The sequence below is a fragment of the Sparus aurata genome, chromosome 12 (assembly GCF_900880675.1).
Source record: "Sparus aurata chromosome 12, fSpaAur1.1, whole genome shotgun sequence".
Classification (NCBI taxonomy): domain Eukaryota; kingdom Metazoa; phylum Chordata; class Actinopteri; order Spariformes; family Sparidae; genus Sparus; species Sparus aurata.
The window spans coordinates 2,284,526-2,306,245 of NC_044198.1; the positions used below are offsets into that span (position 1 = coordinate 2,284,526).

At 39.1% G+C, this 21,720-nt stretch overlaps 1 protein-coding gene and 1 long non-coding RNA gene across 3 annotated transcripts in view; both read left to right on the plus strand.

The window, feature by feature from the left end:
* The first annotated feature begins 2,780 nt into the window (after window positions 1-2,780).
* Window positions 2,781-21,720, plus strand: part of ptpa (protein phosphatase 2 phosphatase activator) — a 30,679-nt gene continuing 11,739 nt past the window's right edge. Inside the window, exons 1-9 of one of the 2 annotated variants that reach the window (XM_030436107.1) lie at window positions 2,781-2,878; window positions 3,799-3,908; window positions 4,023-4,109; window positions 4,936-5,061; window positions 6,155-6,272; window positions 7,602-7,701; window positions 9,711-9,835; window positions 12,254-12,354; window positions 19,685-19,792. In XM_030436107.1, the coding sequence (XP_030291967.1) occupies window positions 2,854-2,878; window positions 3,799-3,908; window positions 4,023-4,109; window positions 4,936-5,061; window positions 6,155-6,272; window positions 7,602-7,701; window positions 9,711-9,835; window positions 12,254-12,354; window positions 19,685-19,792 (900 nt within the window). In that variant the 5' untranslated portion in view covers window positions 2,781-2,853. Of the gene's footprint in view, window positions 2,879-3,798; window positions 3,909-4,022; window positions 4,110-4,935; window positions 5,062-6,154; window positions 6,273-7,601; window positions 7,702-9,710; window positions 9,836-12,253; window positions 12,355-13,454; window positions 13,704-19,684; window positions 19,793-21,720 lie in introns of those variants that run through there. The other variant, XM_030436109.1, reaches the window with a different exon arrangement.
* On the plus strand, window positions 13,731-15,509 carry LOC115592886 (uncharacterized). Its single transcript, XR_003986235.1, has 2 exons — window positions 13,731-15,229; window positions 15,349-15,509. It is a non-coding gene; the product is annotated as an uncharacterized LOC115592886 (long non-coding RNA).

Consider the following 21,720-nt stretch of genomic DNA (forward strand, 5'->3'; position numbering starts at 1 on the left):
GGCACTTGTGGTCTGCAATACGTAGAATGTTAGGGGTGTATAAAAGAAGACTGATACCAGTGTTACAGAAGGGTGAGACAGTAGCAGTGTCTAATAAGGAAAAAGCAGACATGTATGTAGATAGCTTTCAAGCAGTACATAGATCAGAGAGAATGGGGGATGAGAGGTGTAGGAAGAGAACTGAGCTGATGATAGTTAATCAGTGGAAGTTGGGAAGGAGTTTAGAAAACGATAATCCTATTAATCTGCTTTTTACTATAAAAGAGTTGAAGTATGCAATTGTGTCTGGGGCAAATACTACCCCAGGGAGAGATAGGTTGTCATATGAGTTTTTTAAACATTTGGATGATATTGCACTTGATGAAATTTTAGCTTTGTTTAACACGGTGTGGGCAGAGGGATGCTTGCCCAAGGAATGGAAACATGCAGTTGTGGTCCCTATCTTGAAGCCAGGCAAAAATCCATCTGACCCTAGTTCATACTGCCCTATAGCGCTAACAGCAGTACTTTGTAAAGTAATGGAGAAGATGGTAACCAACAGACTAGTGTGTTTCATAGAAACTAGAGGACTCATTGCTGATGTCCAGAATGGTTTTAGGAAGGGAAGGTCGACAATGGAGTCAGTGTCAGTTTTGGATCAGGATATCAAAAGGGCATTTAGCAACAAGGAAGTAGTAGTGAGTGTATTCCTGGATATTGAGAAAGCATACGATTCTCTGTGGAAGGAGGGATTAATGATTAAAATTTTTGACTTGGGAGTTAGGGGATGAATGTTTAATGGGATTAAGGATTTTTTAATGTAAAGAACAATACAAGTAAGGGTTGGTAGTGTATGCTCAAAGACGGTAGAAATAGAGAACGGAACCCCACAAGGAAGTGTTATCAGTCCAGTTTTATTTAATATAATGATTAATGATATATTTGGAAAAATAGAGAGAGGATTTGGGTTGTCATTATTCGCAGATGATGGGGCCATCTGGAAAAGAGGGTGTATTGTAGAGTTTGTTTTAAAACAGATTCAAAGAGCATTAGTGTCTATAGAGGAATGGAGGAATACATGGGGCTTCAAAATTTCTGCATCTAAGACTAAATATGTTGTATTTGGTTTTAAAAGAAAGTTACCTAATGTAGGGCTGTATATGTATGGGTCTTTACTGGAGAAGGTAAAGGTTTTTAAATTTTTGGGTGTATGGTTTGAAGAGCGTATGACATGGGCTGTGCATGTAGATAAAATTAGGCTGAAATGTGAAAAAGTTCTGAACGTTATGAGAAGTCTGGTTGGGTGTGAGTGGGGGGCTGAGAGGGAGACGATGTTGTTAATTTATCGAGCCTTGATTAGATCTGCTCTTGATTATGGGAGTTTTGTGTATGGATCTGCTTCTAAAACTGTTCTGGCTAAGTTAGACGTGGTGCAAGCAAGGGCTTTGAGGCTTTGTTGTGGGGCCTTTAGAACGTCGCCAGTCCCTGCCCTGCTTGTTGAAATGGGAGAAATGCCCTTATGGTTAAGGCGCATTGAATTAGGGTTACAGTACTGGGTAAAACTTAGGGGGTGTAGTCATATCTTCCCAGCAAGATGCCTGTTACAAGAGATTGCAGGTAATAAATATGATATTTTTTTCGTCATTATAAATCAGTGGGCTAGGAAGCTGGGCTTGGAACAGGAAGGGAATGTAGAGCACATAAGATGGCTACCTATGCCCTATTGGGTGATACCTGAATTAAACATTGAGCTGGCATTTCTCCAGGAAAAAGATAAGAGGAAAATGACTCCAAGAGTAGTGGAGTATCTTAATTCAATCAGTGAGAATAATTTAATTATTTTTACAGATGGATCTAGAGATCCAGTTAGTGGGAGAGCTGGTCTTGGGGTGTATGTGGAGCAGATTGGGCTGAAGATTGGTCGACGTATTTCTAATGGAAGCTCTGTTTTCACTACTGAGTTAATGGCAATTCTTTGGGCACTATGGTGGATTGAGGAAGCCAGACCTAAAGAAGTCACTATCTGCTCTGACTCTGCAGCTGCCCTGGAAACTTTAAGAACGGGGCAATTCATAGCTCGTCCTGACATAGTGAATGACATTTTGAGTGTGGTTTTTAAAATTGGGGTTGCTTGCAACATTACTTTTTGCTGGGTACCAGTGCACGCTGGAATTATGGGGAATGAGCAGGTGTATCACATTGCAAAGGAAAGCTTAAGCAGAGAGATAGATGTCCATTTCTCCATGGGGAGAGTGGAATTAGGGGAAACAATCAAAGACGGCTTAACAAAAGAATGGCAGAGAAGGTGGCAAAGAGAAGTCAGGGGTAGACACTTCTTTTCCATACAGCCTAAAGTTGGGAAAATATGGTTATGTAACTCTCTATCCCGTAAGGATTCAGTGAAACTCTGTAGATTGAGGCTGGGTCATTGTGGGTTAAATAACTCTTTGTGCATTATAGGAAAACATGTTTCTGGCTTGTGTGAATGTGGGATCCTTGAAACAGTAAGGCATGTTTTCCTCGAATGTAGAATGTATAGGGAAGAGCGAAAGGTACTCTTTGCTAGATTGACAGGACTTGGAGTTGAGGATTTCTCTGTTACATCTTTATTTGGACATAGTGAGAAATATAAATTGATCTCCGATGCAGTTTTGCAGTTTCTACATGAAACAGGACTATATTTGAGAATCTAGATCCAAATCCGACCTGTGGAGGGCAGTAATACGCTCAACAGCGTCTACACTGCCGAAATTCCACAACAAGAAGAAGAAGAACTGAGATGTCATCAACATTTTCCAACAGTGGAGGGCAGTAAGGAGCGATGTCTGTTTTTAAATCTGCCTAAAACACACGAAGAAGAGTGTGAGCCTCGCCATGGCGGAAACAGAGCAGCAGTCAGGTACAGCAAACTGAATGCTTCTGCTAAGTATTAGCAAGTACTGTGTCTCGTATGTCTGCTGTGTTAAAAGGTGGTGGTGTAAGCACACCGCCACGCTGGGCATTTTACAATTTAACCTTTGGTTTAATAAGCCCAGAATGTGTATCACCGCTATCTTAGAGCTCATAGATATATATATATATATATATACATATCTATATCTAAGGCAAAGCTGTCCTTAAACCTGTATAATAGGTTATAACTCACGTTGCCATTTAGGTTGGTTACACACTTGAATACAAACTTTAAGTCATACTCTATTGTTTTGTTAACTGTCGTTATCAAACTCTGAAACAGCCCTTTATTAACGTCACTTGCTTTCCTGTCCAGATGTGTTAGCTAGCATGAAGAGTGAATGTGGAGGAGACTTTTTATTGTTGCACCAAAGAACGACAAAAGCATCCTCAGGACAAACTCTTACTTGAAAGTGTCAGGGTTAGATTGTTCCATTATTTAAGCTATACAAGTGCTAACCAGCCGTGCACGAAGACTTACATGGCAAATGGAGCCAAGTATTCACCTTATCGGTTAAAAAATTGTGATTAAATGGCTGCTCCTGCACTTCACTGTTTGAGGGCTGTAGAGGTACACCAGTCATAAGAGACACATTTAAACATTAAAATGTCAAAATAGAAGCAGCAGAGGTGGACATGTACTGGATTATTGCCCCTATATTGGGTCAAGGTCGAAAATAATGGATCCTACATTTCCCGCGATGCAACTTAATTGCATATTTACACAGAAATGTCTGTACCTGGTACTCATTCTACAGTAATATCAACAACATCAGATTTATTGTTTGCTTATTTAGAAAAGCTCTTGTTAAATTCCAAAAGTGGCTGCATATCTAAAACTCTCCAATCTCTACTTTACTTATTTAGGATCCACTCCTGAGGATGAAGCACCTGAAGTCAGAGTCAGCAACACCTTCATGGTGCCCAAGAAAGAAATCAGCATGGTTCCTGACATGGGCAAGTGGAAGCGATCTCAAGTAGGTGGCTGAGTGAACATGTTTCAATATCTTCTGTTTTTGTCTGACTTTCCATGTCATGTACAAAAACTACTGAACCACAATTGACCACATATATCACATCTCTTCTTACAGGCATATGCTGATTACATGGGCTTCGTTCTGACACTGAATGAAGGTGTGAAGGGAAAGAAGCTCACTTGTGAATATAAAGTGTCAGAGGTATGTTCTCTTTCTTATCATTGGCTTATTGCTGGGATTGAGTAGCATATTTATTTATTTTTTAAAGATTTTTTTGAGGCAGAGACACCTTTATTCGACAGTGGATAGATCAGAAAGGGGAGAGAGATTTGGGGGGGGGGGGGGGGGGGGTGAAATGCAGTACAGGGCCTCTGGCTGGATTCGAACCAGGATCCACTGCGTTCGTGGCATCTAACCACTCGACTACCTGCACACCTAGTAGCATATTTTGAGTTGGCGCTGTAATGCTTTAAGCGCCACATCTTGACAATTTCAGCATGAACAGTTTTACTTCACCATGAGAGACCTTCAACTTGTTTCACAATATAGTGTGTGGACGTCCTACAGACTATATTACTTTGTTGTGTGTGAATCAAGCACATCATTGACATGGACAGATATAGAATGACAGGTTCTGAGCAGTTTTTGTAGTATACTCTGATAGCATGGTTTTAATGATGGTGCTGTCCAAACAAACCTAAACCCGAGTGAACACGTCCGCTCTGTTTTGGCCTTATGTGTACACAGAGTAAAAAAAGGTTAATCATAACAACTTGTATATCATCATGGGATAGTATCAATGTTTCTGTCCCTCTCTTAAACTTGTTCACGTCACCCACGTAACCCCCATGTGGAGCAGCGTGCACAGAAAGAATATTTTTATTCCAACCAGAGAGAAATGGACTAAGAGTCTACATGGTTACTCTTTGATAATATCTGTTACCTTTTGAAATTATTAGTGGAATATTGTATAACATGTAAATGCAGCTTGTGTTGCTACAGTCACAGTTGTCTTGTTGTGTGACAGACAGTGGAGAAGTTACTAGAGCTTCTGGGAACTCTAGACCGATGGATAAATGAGACACCCCCTGTCGACCAGCCTTCACGTTTTGGTAATAAGGCCTACAGAACATGGTACAGCAAATTAGACCAGGTTGGTATACACACACGCACACACATCCAAACATCTAAGAGCTCTGTTTTTTTCAGAACGTTTATCAATATCAGTCCTGGATGTAAAGTCTGAGTCCGTTACATCAGTTCATAACTATAAGTGAGGCTGTTTACAACATCTCATTTGTGCACACAAGTTTGTCTGTTTATAGTGAGAAATTCTCCTGTGTCAAGATAATTCATCCACCTGACAGGTGTGGCACATCAAGATGTGATCAGGGCCGACAGTGAACTCTTTGTCCTCTGTGTCTGCACAGCAGCTGGAAAAGGCTAACTGTCATAACAATTAGGCTTCATCAATACACCTCACAAAGCAAAACTGGCCTGCTTAACAGTAGTGTATTATGACTCTAGTTGTTAAAACATCATTGTTAATGAGATGTAACATCAGTCCTTGTTCTCAGAGCTGTAGTTTTTCATCAAGCATTCATGTGATGACATGGATTGAATGTTTTGTCTGTGCAATGATTTGACTTGTACTTGCTCAGAAGCACAGAAAATGTCTAAGGCCCTGTCCACACATGTACAGGCATTTTGCACACTAGCAAATTACATTTTAGGTCACGGAAACGGTCCATTTTGAAAACTCCTTCCATGGTGTAGATAACAGACACTCTGTTTTCAGTTTTCACATCTGGACAGGCAGATGGGAACTCAGAGTATGTGTTGTGATATTGGTATATTTGAGTTGGTACTGTAACAGAGTCAATATTATATTGCTTGACATTATATGAAGACGCCTAAATCTACTTTAACAAAACCACACAGAGTATATTTGAGTAAAAGATAAGATATAAGATACATATCCAATTTAAATTGAAGGTCCACCACTGCTTTCACATTTAATGCATTTATTATTAAGTACAAGAGTGTGTTTACTGTGGATCAGTCAAATCTGACTGATGGCCAGTCATCTTAATTAGGTCAGTGTCTGCACAAATACGGTGCATCTCTAAAGGACACTGTCATTGCCACAGACTCTCCTACACAGCCATGCATTTGACCACTTGCTCTGTATGAACATGCCTGGACTGAGAGGTGATGTTGCTGCGTGTCTGTGACTGTGTGTATAGGAAGCAGAGGCCTTGGTGTCAGCAGTGCTCCCTGCTGACAGATGTGCTGCAGCTCCAGAGATAGCTGTCTATCTGAAAGAGTCTGTGGGGAACGCCACCAGGATAGACTATGGAACAGGTAACAGTTGCTGCTGTTTTTCAGTATTGTCTTCAATTTCATGCTTCATTAACAAAAACATATATGATAATATATTGTATAAGGTAGCAAGGGTAACATATTATGTAGGACAACATGAAGCATTAACACGTTCACACACCTAAGACATAAACCATTTATTTGCCCAAATTGTTTTGGGCATTCTGAAACAATACCTCAACCAATACTACAATTCTATGCAAAGCTTAGATGAAATGAGTCCTGGTGACCCAGGCTGCAAATCTTTTGTAGCATGTCAGTTATGTCTGACCTAATAAAGGTTCAAATGCCAAAAAAACAAATTGAATGGCAGTGTGTTCTGTGGATTATCAGCAGTAACTGGGACACTGTTTCTGAAAAGACATTGCTGATGAATTTCAAATACAGGTTTTCATACTGCTCCAGAACCCTCATATGTGCAAGGCCAAGCTAGGGATAAGTGAGAGAATCTTTGTAATTTCAGCCCAAATTTGATAAATTTCATGATTTAGATCAGAATGTAAAATCATTATTGATCTGTATTCCGATCCCAGCACTTGTGCCCATAACCCTGCTGTCATCTGTCATATCATGATGAAAGGTAATTGGGTAGCTGATGTGTTGCCATATTTCATAAATGTGATGCTTTCTGCAACTTAATGCCAAGTGTATCACACTGTAGATATTCAACACAGACAGTAGTATGTGTTTGGCCACCAGGAGGCGCAATGATGCACTGAATTACCATCAATGATTCAGAGCTGTACAAAGACAGCAGGCACTTAGTCCTACAAGTGAAACCCTAAGTAGAAATTGCGCTATGAGAGGAATAAGACTGAAGCTTTAAGGATTACACATGGATATGAAATATAAAAAAATATCATAATAAATTTAGATGTGTATACTAAATATATTGTCAATATAAAAAAAAAAAAAATTTTGTTTAGTGTATAGTTTTAACAGTTTAAAAATAGTGTGTGGAGCAGGAGTGTCACAAAGAGTCTTCTAATCCAAAATGATTCCGTCTAGCTTTAGTAAAATATTTGGACAAAATGCCAAATATCCTGTTAACATTACGCTGAATAATAGGAAATTATGACGGACTGAGCAGGCACAAGTGAAAACAGTGGTAGTATCAATAGTAGTACCATGTACATTAAAAGTGGGGTCATTGATAATAGTAGTAATACGCTGACAATATTACCGGTGGTTCAAAGCAGAGGTAGAAGCCTGATTGATATTTTTCTTCCTTGGATCCAGAAAGGAACACTTGATGGTCCTGATCCTGAGCATGTCGGAACATCTTTAATGTGTGTGAATTTATCTCTTCAGGTCATGAAGCTGCTTTTGCTGCGTTCCTCTGCTGCCTCTGTAAGGTCGGTGCTCTCAGGGTAGACGATCAGCTGGCTATCGTTTTTAAGGTTTTTAACAGGTGAGCTGTTACTGCTGTTGTACTATATGTTACTGTAAAGATGAGACTGTTTATAGGCTTACAAACAGTGTGGCTATAAGGTTATGTTGATGACATATCATTTTTATCTTATTGTGACTGATTGATAAATGTACATAAATGTACATTTCTTCTGATCTTGACAATGCCTGTTGTATTCCATTACATTTACATGTAAGAATGACCCCCAACATTTGATCCATTTTAAAACATTGTTATATGTTTTGTTCATTAAGGATAGTCCAATTTTAGGAAATTATATGAATACTTTATAATAACCATCATAAATAAATGGTAGTTTAAGTAGAAATGGACAACTCTTTGTTTCCCTGTGGTATTACTGTTGGCACCACTTTCACAAACACAACATTACTAACATGGCTGCAGCTAGCAGACTGGCTACTGTCCACAGCTGTAAGAATCCCAGTTTGACCCAGAAACCCTGGTCTCAGGCGGAGTTACACAGCCCATCGGTTAACTCTTGTTTTACCTCCACTTCATCTCCTTCTGTGCCTCCTCCATCAGCTAGCTTCTTTTTCTTTTGTAGTGGAAAGTTTCCAGAGTTATTCCAGTTGTTCCACTGTTACCTGGGGATAGTGACCACGGAAAATGAGGCAACTCATCCTGTTTTGGTTGTACAATGACAGTCGAGCTTCCTTTGTGCCATTATTTGAACTGTGTTTTTGTAGGAAGCATCCATCCTCGTGGGCAGAACCTATAGATTCACCTATACTGAATTCACCTATAGTGAATCTATAGGTGGATGATGTCCTGTTTCTACAGCCATTACACTGTAGCATCAGTATTAACTGTAGCATGAGAAGTAGAAGCAAAACATTTGCCTTTTGCCAGTTTGATTTAACTTTAGTTTGACTGTTTAAATTCCTGTATAGACATCCATTGCAACTTCATAATGACCATCCAGATGATGTTTAGAGATGACCTACTCAGTATTTCTTAACCATTTACTTATAAACGTCAGTTGCTTCGATGTGTTATGAAGCGTTTCACTGTTAACAGTCAAAAAACTATAAATTGACCATTTATTAATGATAGTTCTTATAAGGTCTGACAAAAATGCAAATTATGCTGTCATGCTATCATTATAATCATGGGCAAAGATGGTTTTAAAATAAAATAACAATGTTATAGTTAATTGCAGTTATTTTTGAGGCCGTGTGTCATCCAACATAAAGTTATCATGGCTGGTCTACAAGGGAATTTAATTCTTTCTGTCAGTCACTGGCCACTACTTTGGTCCGCACTAAAACATCTCAACTACTGGATGGACTGCCATGAGAGCTTTGCAGACATTTGTGTTCCCCAGAGGATGAATGTCAGTTATTTTAGTCATCATTTGACACGTTATTCTGTTATCAGGCCAGAATTTCACCTTTTGTTTAACAGTTTTTCAGGACTGCATTATATTTGCAGGAATAGTGCAGTTTTTCAATAACTGCCAAACTGCCGGTTTGTGTCTGGTTGCTTTATTTATTTTGTCTGTTAATCAAATAGTTGATCTATTTTGACCGATTAATCTTCGGAGTCATTTTTCAGTCATAAATGTCAAAGCAGGCTCCCACTTCTTAAATGTGAGGATTTGCAGATTGTATTGATTTATGACAGTATGAACAGTGTTCACGTATTGAACTGCTGGTTGAACAAAAAGAGCAAAGACATCACTTTGAGTTATCTGAAACTTTAAAGTGCATTTTTCACATTTTCTTTGACATTCTATAGACTAAAATATTATCAATTAATCATGAAAACAATCAGCAGATTAATTGATAAGTTATTGTTAGTGCAGCCTTAATATTGTATAACAATACATATCATTACTGCAATATAAGATTGAATAGATATTATCCGCATCACAAATCATTTGACCAGAGAATAGGAAGATGATATTAGCTGAACTGTTCATACTGATCATGCACTTTTCTGACTCCAACATCCTGCTGCCCGTGTTTGTCTTCTCTTTGTGTTTGCAGGTATTTGTCAGTGATGAGGAAACTGCAGAGGACCTACAGAATGGAGCCAGCTGGAAGCCAAGGTGTATGGGGACTGGATGACTTCCAGTTTCTGCCCTTCATCTGGGGAAGCTCCCAGTTTATTGGTAAGAGAGTGACAACAGGTCAGTCACAGCTAGAGGTCAACCGAGTAATCGGTTTGGCCGATGTAAAACTGTTTGACTGATTAATCAGCGCTGATAGGACCTTTTTACAAACTATTGCTATTGGATCTGATAGTTGCAGATGGCTGCGCAGCCTACACTGACCATGCGGGGGAGTACATCATCATTTTGAATAGAAGATAAGCCGAGTCAATTGTCATCATTTCAGGCCCACTTCTGAAAATATCTAAATCCTCTTAATCTCCCTCTCCCTCTAAAGTAAACAAATTGACAATGACAGGTAACTGCTGTAAGTTAATAGAAGTAATTCTCCACTCCATGAAATACCTTCCATGCATTACTCTAGTGTTAGGGATAGAAAATATGGGCAGACGTTAAATCTTTGCAGTCCCGGGATAACATTAAACATTGGAACAGCTGATTTTACCAGAGGCTAACAAGTATGGTATTCAAGTCATATCTAGTCTCACGTAGTCAGACCTCTCTCATCTGATCTGTTTTCAGCTGATCTGTTCTTGAATATAACCCAACACCATCACCTTGTCCACGACAGGGACGGGGCACTGAAGGCAGCCGGGAAGACAGTAGAAGAAACCATTGTGTTAACGTTACGTTACTTAATACTGTACTTACCAATAATCAGCAATCCAGCCACGTAACTGTCCATCCATTCTTAAAAAGTAATCACACACTTAAACATGCTCCTTACCCCGGGAATATTCACGAACGTTAATGGTTGTAAGAGTGGCATTTAACAATGTAACGGGACGCTCAACAGCCACAGAACAGCTCATTGTCCATATTAAATAGAACAGATTCCAAAAGTGTGAAAGGAGCCTAAAACAGGCACCAGTAAATGCAGGTTGATGTAAAGTAAGCACTGTTTTATTACACATGATGGAATGATTAATTCAAGAGTACAATATTCTACCTGGCAGAGTTGCAATTTTAATCACAATTTTCCTAATTTACAATGTCTAAGCATGGTATAATAGGTGACAGATTTAACTGGTGAGGGTGGCGAGCTTTTTCTACTTGCATAATCTATTGAATAATTATCTATAATAAGATTAATAGAATAATGATAATAAAAGTTTTAGTTTTCACAACTTTCACAGTCATTTGTTATTTCAGTCCTGACTTGTTTGAAATGTGCTGCTGGCATCAAATTCAGAATAAGCATAGATTTATATGAAAAAATTAAAAATAGAAATAAAGATGTAATAAAAATGACAACAGGCATATTTTCTGTATTATAATACTTATATTTTGTTTTCATATTGGACAAAAAAAAAATGCCAGTCGTGATATCTAGGCGGCAAATTGACGGGCCAAAGCAGACCCCCAATATCCCGCCCTCTGTCTAAAACCGCAGACCGAGCCACAAAAAAGGCTTGCTGCCCAGTATAAAAACGGCTTATGATAGGCCAATATCAGCCATCGATATATATAAGTCAGGCTCTAGTTGATTAAGTAAAACAATTAATATGTTGTCTGTGTACTGTTGTCGGTCTAGTATAAGTCAAAAAGGATAAGTAAATGATCACATTTCTTTGTTTTACACTGGGTCCCAACAACTTCTTGGGAGTTGGGGCTGTAGTGTACTGCTTGTTATTAGAGCATGTAGTAGGTCAAGCTGATATTTGGTACAAACTTATCTTGTTTAAATAGAATGTGGACCTGTAGTTATATTTATAGGAAATAATTATAAACACGATATTTTGTTAGAAAAATTGTAACTACACAATTGCCTCAAATTAGTGCCTAGTCAAGGCACCTAAGGCTTGCTCACCCCTGGCTGTTGATCTGGATTCTGGGACAGCTGTGGTAACTTTCACACCTAGTTCAGTTAATTTGGTACAGACCAATGAAAAAGAATAGTTCTGTTCTTTTCACATCACGCATCTACACTGACAACTGGAGCTCCTGCATCACTACCATAAAGTGTCAGTGATGAACAGACAGAACGAACACAGGGTGGGTCTGCTCTGCTTTCATGCCTAAAAAAGGTAAACATACACGAGCTTCAAAAGCAATAAAACAATGATGCTTAACAGTAAATTTAAAAGCAAACATAAAACAAACAGGCTAATAGTTTAGCTAGCAGACCTTTCCACTTGTCATACCAGGAAAGCACAGGTGTCACAAACGATGACTCTCAGATCAGTTCTTGTGTCCCAGTGAGTCATGATCATTCATTCAGTTATCAACACTTGTTCCTACTGTCACATGTCACAGAGGGAGCAACAAGACATCTCTAGCATCCTTGTTTGTCCTGTGTGCTGTTAAAATGGCTCCACAGAGCTGTGAGGTGGAGGTGAGCTCCATCTCAGTTAATGTGAAGGTCAATGGTGACACCTGGTGGTGACCGTGTGCATTCACAGCTCACTCTCGCTGCAGATCATCCAACACTGGAGCCTCGGCACTTTATTGATGAGAGGGTGGTGAACGAGCATCACCCAGACTACATGTTCCTGGACTGCATCAAGTTCATCAATGAGGTGGGAAATGAAACACAGTCATCATCTGGACATCTAGTTTAATCTTCATCTGATTTTTCTTTACATTAATATTTGGACATATGGCATATTCAACTTATAAAAGGATAGTTGGGTATACTGACTAAAGGTTATAGGGGGTGGTCAGACATACAGGAACACTTCTCAGTTTAAATCTATACATCCTCCTGTATAATGATTTCACTGTTGTTCCAACAGTGTCTACTAGACTCCACTAGGCTTTAACTCAACTGTATTGTAAACTGGAGTCCATACTATGGTGGATTTGGACTCTATTGTATTATTCAGACCAAATGATAAACGCATTACAATAGTATGCTTCAAAGCTGCTCTATCACTGAAGTATTGTATTAACAGCTGATCAAATGATCACTGAAAGGTTTCAGCACATTTCAGTTTATTGGTTTGGTTTTGTGGCTCACAACTGAACTGTTTTGGGTTCATTCTTTATAGTCCAAGTCTTTCCAACAGCATGAGGCAGCTGTTTTAGTAAAAAAACTAAAAGATGTCTTGTTTTAATGATTAACACTGGAATCATTCCTTTAGAGTGTTTTTGTCCTGTAAGCACCTTGTAAACCTTGTTGTGTATAGATACTATTTGGTAAAATTATTACAAACTGAACTGAAAAGATGTTATTTAGAGCCTTTATTAAACTGAAATCTTCACTGTACCTGCTAAGATTAAAGCATTGGCACAAGATCGACTGTGCATGGAGAGTGTAAATGTCTTTTCAAACCTAATGGGCATGACCCTCACTGAGGCACTGAATTCTTTCAGTTTCTTTAAATGTATTTAACATTCAATTTTTCAGTAACGTACCCTGTCACCATTGACTTTTTAGATCACTTTTGCATCTGTGTTTCAAATAATTCAAGTAATCATATATTCAGTATGGACTATGTGTCCCGTATGTGTGTTTAAACATTGTACTGGTTTTGTATGGGTTTGCTGTTGGATATAAATTGGCGGTCCACAGCTGCATGTGGTTTTGTCCAGGAAAAGGAAGACGGGGGGGAAAGGCAGATGGATTCTGTTGGTAGAGTGCCAGAGCAGGAACCATGTGCTTTGTTTTTGGTTTTAGAGGAAAAGGAGGGGAGGGAAGTAGAGGAGGGCGTTGGTGAAGCAGCTACATCCTTTTCCTCCTTCCCCCTCAGAGGCACCACCTCCTTCCCGCTTTCTCCTCCTCCTCCTGCTGCTTTGACCTCTCCCTCCTCCTCATAGTCATGAAAGGATGCTGCTGTTGTGTCAGAGGAGGGCCTCTGCTTCTTACACTGTTGTTTATTATTTGTGACTTTGTTTTGTTTTTTTAATCATCACTTTTGTTTAATTTGTTTTTTTACTGTGATTTTAGAGCTGAATAGTTTGTCAATTGTCAAAAATTGTCAAAATGTCACTTCTTGCTACACAAGTTTTCTGATTTTTTTTTGTTTGTTTTTTTGTTTTTAATTTTCCGACATTTATAAACAAACTTCTAGTCGAGATTAATCAAAAAATTGAATAATAGTTATTTGTAACCCTACTGTGTCTAGCTTTATGTCCCTTTCCTCTCCCTCTTGTTTTTTGTTAAAGTGTAAAGTTCAGTGTCAAGTACCGCTGTGCTAGAGTTCTCTCACTTTCTCACTCTCCCACTCTTTTTGTCAAACACTGCTCAAAGTATTCTTTTTAACCACTGATGTTTAATGCATTATCAAAGGCAGACATTCAATCAAAGGAGTTTGTGATTCTCTGTTTCTTCAGTTTGAATGAGCTCCTGCTCTGTGTTTCAGTGGTTGTGGTCACCTCTCCTAACCTGAGCCTGCTGCACAGTTTCTGTATTTGTCCCTACGTCAGGTTTTCAATCGCCCATCTGTTATGAGAGAGCCTTTTTTGGCTACAAAATTACAAATGAAAGGTTAAGATATTCATTAAAATTGTACACAGTACTCAATTATAATTACGGAGTAACAAAGTAGATTACATGGTCTAAAACGTACTTAAGTATGAGTAAAATTACAATACAGATTACCCCAAAAATTACTTAATTACAGTAATTTGAGAAGATGTAATAAGTTACCTTCACCCCTGATCTCTACATTGTGTTCAGCTGTTTCTACATTTCCATTACTGTTGTACAATAGAAGTGAATATTGTTCAACTGCACACAACAGCTTAGTAGGTTAGGTTAGGATGTGCAAAAGTTCACAGTATAGAGAGATGTTTCATGGGATGATAGTCAAAGATGTCAGCTCATGTAATGTTTAGAGACAGACGTCCACTGGGCAGCTTGTTCGTGAGATGAGCTGCAAAAAACTAATGATTTTATATTGTCACAAGGACATGAAATATGGACTGCAGAGAAAAATGTGTTTATCAGACAGCCACGTGGTTTTCACAGCGCACACAGTTTTTAACCATCAATACAACTACCTGAGATCTTCAGCCACTTTAGACTTACATGTCACTGTCACTAGGTCCAATACTTGATCAAACAGAGTCTTCCAGCTCTGCAGGCCTGGTCATTTCTTCAACTGGGTTCAAACCAGTGCTACTCCTGGTTCTTTCCTGGAGCAAAAAGATCATAATTTAGATCATAATTTAGTGTACACATCTAACACTGTCACTGCTGCACTGAGACACACGCAATAAACCTTTCATAACTGAAATGCCAATTCATGAATTGAATGACAATATATGGTCTACTAACCTTGTCCATACAATTTCACAATTTACAGTCAGCTGGTACTAATAAAGGCAACTGATAAGTGACAGCAGAGCAATAATACACCTGCTCAAAATAAGACTGCTGCCTTATAATCTTCACGTGTAAGCGTTTATGTGTATATATAGTACGTTTACATCACAGCTTACTTAGCTCAGGTTCAGCAACGCCACATTACTTAGAAAACAATGACATCACATTCTGTTTTAAGTTAAGATAAGTTTCAGTAAACAGACAGTGTTAGATGTTGCTTGCTGGTCTAAAGAAATGTTATGAGTTCATCTTTTAACTTGTCCACAGCTGTCTCCACTGTTAGAAAGTCCTGACAAAATGTACCCCTGTCTATCTTCTTTTTACGTCGCCTCTTTCCTCTGCCGTGGACATGGTGTCTTTTCAGGAGCTGTTGTTAGAGATGATGATAAAAGTCATTTTCAAGCAGCTTCTCCATCTTTGTGTTTACTGCAATTGATAACTGATGCACTTAAATTCTCAACTTTCCTCTGGCCAACTTCTTAATCATCTCCTGCAACACACTAGAGGCTACGCTGAGTCACTAGCCCTTTTTAGATAGAAAAGGTGGCACATTGTTCCATATGCTCCAAGGTAAAGGTGGCACTGTGCCGCCCCGTCTTTCTAAAAGGGAGGTGTAATATTCCTCCTTTTCCAAAAGCCGCCACTTGGCTGCCATGGGGGTAGGCGTAACATGTGACGTGACGTTAAGCACGAAGTTGGGCTGTGAACGGTGACAGCAAACTTCAAAATAAGAGCTTTACATTGCACCCCATTGGCGTTTAGAACTGGGTTCTTAGCGGGGGGCTTTTAATTTGAAAGTAGCGACCGTTCCTAGCTTACCACTACAACAACAAGCGGACACAACCAAACAGCTACAGAGACCGAGGAGATGCTAGCATCTCCTGGATCCCAGCGGCTGTCCAGTTGCTAATCTTAATGTCTGCAGATGAAGTGATGGACTGACTGCTGTGGTCAGCTGTTTCCTGGTTTTAAAACTCCCCGGCTGTTGGTCGCACTTCCGCCCATCTCACGCAGTTGCCGGCACATTGACGCCTTGTTTTTAGATAGCAATGGAGGCGGAAATCTAACTACTCAGTTACTACACTCAATACTCACGACTGCTCTGTCGACTCCTTTGATGAAACTCCTCTCCAGAGTCTTCAGAGTTGGAACACATTTGTCTTAAAGGAGGGAGTGGGCAGGGGGGAATGGTTGCTGACAAGAGCTGCTGACAAATATGTCACCTGCCTTCAGATTCGCAAATAGCAATAGCCAGCTTACAACCAGAAGGGGCAGTCACTACGCATATTTATAACACAATATGTAGAATTTGAAAAAAATTGCACTAAAATGTCCCAATTTTGGACCATCAATCAACACTGCTAAAGACCCATATACATTGGTTTTCAGTTGAAAAAAGTAGCTTGGGGTTTAAGTCTTCTTTAAATGTAATTGTTTCAGTCCAAATTTATACCCCGCCTTTGACCAAACTGTTAGAAACAGACTCCATGAGGGCCTGACGTCCTCTAGTGGGACCTCTGCTCACAGCACAGCACCATGCAACTCAACTGGCATTTTCAAGAGAACACCAGAATTGGCAGGTCTGACATTGGCACTCTGTTAGCCTATGTGACAGAGTGAACAAAGTCGGTAGACGCTGTGGTGAACATTAAGCTGCCTGTAACATCATCCAGCATGACCGTTTTAGCAATGGTTCAGTGATTGTCCTGGAGGAATATCCTTTGAGAGTCGTAGCATCAGGTACCCTTACTGATATTGGGTACCGGGATGAAATCCTCAGCAATTGTCAAAACTTACGCTGCTGCAGTGGACCCTGGGTTACTCCTGATGCAGGACATTGCCCGACCTCATGTGGCAGGAATGTGTAGGCAGTTCCTGGATGACGAAGACATTGATGTCATTGACTGGCCCTCTCGTCTCCCTGACCTAAATTCAATTGAGCACTTATAGGACGTTATGTATCGATGCATCTGACAATTCCAAGCACCACCACAGACTGTCCAGGAGGTCACTGATGCCCTGATCCGGTCAGGGAGGAGATCTCCCAGGACACCATCCGCAGACTCATCAGGAGCATGCCCAAACATTGTTGGGAGTGCATACAGGCACGTGGGGGCCATATACACTACTGAGTCACATTAAGAGTTGCTGTTATATTATTCACGCTAGTTGGAGTAGCCTGTGATTTCAATTATTTGTCCTGTCTGTCCTGTTACACGCCTTACTCAGGCTCCACTGCCACCTTGTTTTTTTTTTGTTTCCTCTTGTGTTTACGATTGCTCCAACAGGCCAGTATGTATGCAACACTTCATATGTGCACCCAAGTATTTTCCTCCTACTCACACACACATGTGGATACTTCAAACTCATGTTCTTTTTTTAAATTCACACACAGAGCTCTTGCATTTGTGTTTGTGTGTGTGCGTCGTCCTAAACATGAGTCACTTCCTTCCCCACATGCTGCTGTGAATCACTCCCCCCTCCAGGGAATATGGGCTGTCTCCACCCCCCTTTCCTCCCTCTTCCATGCCCTTCCCCCATGTGTTCTCATGCGAGGCCCTGGAAAGTGTCTGGAGCTGTGTGAGGAGGGGAGGATGAGGGGATGGAAAAAGGAGGTGGTTGTTAGATTGATGCCTGAGGGTCTGGGTTTGGGTTCCTCTGCCTCTTGGGAGAAAATGGTGGGAAAACGCTCTGTAGTCCTCACTCATTCATACATTCATGAATTCATACATTTGTTTTTGTCAGTGTCACAGTGAATTCCTAGCTGGTGTTATTCTGTGTATTCTGACTGTTTGTCTGTAAACTAACACACTCAGTGTTGAATCCAGAATGTATTCATGTTATTTAGGTCATTGCTGGAACAATAATCAGCCTTTTGTTCTGCATGTTCTTTTCACTTAATTGATTACATTGCTGAAAGCAGAGTAATCAATGTAATAAAAAAAGCAATATATTCAGTAGCTTTTATCAACATTTTCATGAGAGATTGATAAAAAATGTCTTCCTCTTACTTTTAGCCTTATTTTATTGCTTATAATCCTCAGGACAAACCTAAAGATTAGTTTAAGAAAGAGCTCTAAAAGAAGGAAAAAACAACAACCATCACAGCTTTATAGGCTACCTAACCTGGCTCAACACAACATACTAGCATAATTTCTACAGTTCACAGTTGCATTTCCAAACATCAACAGTGGGGGCACTAATGGGTCCTAAAGTGCAGCTTTTAAGTTCCGGTCATCGATTAGCCAGCCAGCAGCATCAATGCCCTCCAAATGGACTTAAATCCCTGCTGTGACCAGTCTTTCTTTGTGCTGTATCTGTTTTCTTACAAATTCCGTCTCAAACTAATAATTTGTTTGTGTCTCCTTTCTTGGTATTTATTATTATTCCAAAAAGACTTTTTAGATCTGTCTTTCAATGCCTTCATGGAAATAAAGTCAAATATGAAGACTGATTAAAAAGTCTGCACAGATGATGCAATGATAGCTATAAGAAAATTAAAACACTGGTTTATTGGAGTTAATTGTCAGGGCAATTATTAGTCAGTTATTTCTTTAATTGTTTGGGTTTTTTTCGATGCTATACATGCTTCGATTGCTATATAAATAAAGTTTGACATCTAGTGAAATATATATGTATATGTATATATGTGTGTGTATATGTATGTATATATATATATATATATATATATATATATATATATACACAAGATTAAAATTATTCAATATATATATATATATATATATATATAGAGAGAGAGAGAGAGAGATGGATAGATAGATAGATAGATAGATATAAACACACACACATATATGCTGGTGACCCATTTTCACAGTGTAAAACCTCTCCACTGTCCATGAATAAGCTCATTATATTAAAAAAAACTCATAGTTTTGCCAGAATGTGGCTTTTCTGCCATGAAAATGGGTCATCATTGGAATCCATTGTGACTGACTCAACCCAAGCTGACCAAAGCTTCATCACAGAAGAAACTTTGTAAAGCCTACAGAGGGAGTGTTTGATTCTCTGAAACAGATTTTGGATAAATCACTTTAATAATGATTTCAAGAGGACTGAAGAAGCTTTAAAAGTTATCTTATTGAAATAATTTTAATCTTGTGGTGTAGTCGAATGAACTAAAGAAATGAGCTTTGATTCATACACTGTCCTGATATTAATCAAAGGCTGAAGTGCGATGGTTAAGACACACACACACAGACACACACTTATCCACACTATCTCTGCTCATATGCAGTAATGAACATGCTTCAATTTAGAACCAGTTTTATTGGCAAGTATGTCTACACAAAAAAGGAACAAGTTTGCTCTAAATGTACAGGGAATGTTTTTCAAACATTTAATCGAAAAAATAAAATGTAAAAGGTAAGACTAAGATATACAAGCAATTGGAGGCAGTGCAGGATTTCTTGTCATCTTCCAACATAATGAACAAAGTGAGTGAGTTTTGTTTTGGGTCCTTATCAAGTCTACCGTTTGTCACAGTTGTGGACAAGTTACTATAATTGTTACTCACTTTTTCCTCTTTATGTCATATTTCTAATTTTCTCTCTGTTCTGTAGATGAAGACAGGTCCGTTTGCCGAACACTCCAACCAGCTGTGGAACATCAGTGCTGTTCCTTCCTGGTCCAAAGTCAACCAGGGCCTCATCAGGATGTACAAGGCAGAGGTACTTCAATCTCTGTCGTTGTCACTGGCCAGTCCAGTTTTTTAGTGAATTATAATACTGATGCAAGCAGTTATGTGAAGAAGGAGTCTGTGTTTTAGTCTTGGCTTACCCAAAACTAAAAACCTAAAGACATAAAATCATACAGAATTCTATAGAAGAAATTTGTGCCACCGCAAAGCAAGGTTATATGAATGTGGATGTCTATTCATCCAGCTTGACTTGCTCTTGGTCATCTCTTTGTCAGCTCTGTGGGGATGGTTTGCAATCACTGTACACATTTTCCAGATAAAAAAAAATTCTCACCTGCACAAACAAATCCACTGATCAAGGCATGCTGTTGAAGCAAACTGATTTCAGTCCAAACTGTTAAAAATACCGGTGTGATTTAACCTGTATAAAACAATTTTCCCATATATTTTTTCAGCAAGACTTGGCCCACACTACTCGACTTTCAAAGTGGTCACTACTGTACTGTACACACAGCACAACTTTCTGCCTTGGAGTCCTGCAGTTGTGTTTTTCTCACTACATGACTGATCAGCAACAGGGGGTCACATATTACAGGACCACACATTCAGTAAGTGACACAGGAGTGATGCGGTCTTCAAGTTGTTTGTGCGCTGATAGGCAGTAAAAGAACAAGAAGAATAGAAAAAGAACACAAATGAGAGAATGAGTTTGGATGTGTAGGCATGTTCGCACTGAAAACGTGAAGCTGCCTGCTTATGTTGTGGATCAGCAAGGATTCATAGTAACACACTGCAAAGCTCCCTCCATCGAATAGATGCAGAAGACTGGATTCAGAGAGTCTCTGCGGTGACAGCAGAGGAGAGCTGAGAGGGGTGTCTGCTATCATTGTCTGTTGCTCACCCCTGGCTCGTACTCTGTGATGCAGCCAGGGATTTAGCCTGCTAGATAACATCTGTGACACGCTGTCCCTGTCCCACATCACGTCTTTGAGCAGTTCACATACTGACCGCCGCGAGTCGTTGTCGTTGTCTGCCTCTGATATGAGGCTTTTTGTTGGTGATCTCCAAAAAACGTTGGTGATTGGAAGATCAGGGCTAAAGACTTTTTGTGCACTTAGCTTAATACTGTACAGCCATGCTAGAAGTATTATGAGGCCATGCTAAACATGTCTTGCTAAATACTAATGTGACAATGCGAACATGCTCACAATAACAATACAAATATGCTTATGTTTACAAGTTGTGTAATGTTTACCATCGTCTCTGTTTAACTTAGCATTAGGGATGCACCGATACCATTTTTTTCAAAGTGAGTATGAGTACAAGTATTTTCATTTGTGCACTTGCCGTTTCCATCTACCGATTACGATATTTCTACCCCAAAAATAACTATTACGTTACAGATGCACTGAATTAGAAGACAGGATTTATTTTCTTCTCTGCTTGTTACAACAAATGTTAATATATTTAAAAAAAAAAAAAAATGTAAATAATCTTAATTTACCTGTGTCATCAAAAAGCCTCCACATTGGCACTGTCTTCACATTTGACAAAATAAAACTTGACACAATATCAATGAAATTTGACAAATAAAACAATGAAACTTATTGCACAGTTAACACAGTCAACTTTAAATATTAATTAAACTATTGCACAGTCTTCACATTTGAATCAGTGAGACATATATTGAAGTAGCCTAGTATTTGTATCAACGTCTGCACATAATCAAGAACTGACCATCAAATCAAATAAGGACAGATCATTTCAAAAACATTTTGACAATATTTATTGTTACTTAACATCTAATTAACAGATATATAATACTGTAGATTTATATTATGTTCTTATCTCTTTAAGAAGAGAAGGGCTGTTTTTAAAAATTGTGTATTTTTAAAATAAATACATTTTTGAAAAAGAATCAAAGTTCTGTTTCTGCTTCCCCTCAACTAAGGTTTCAGC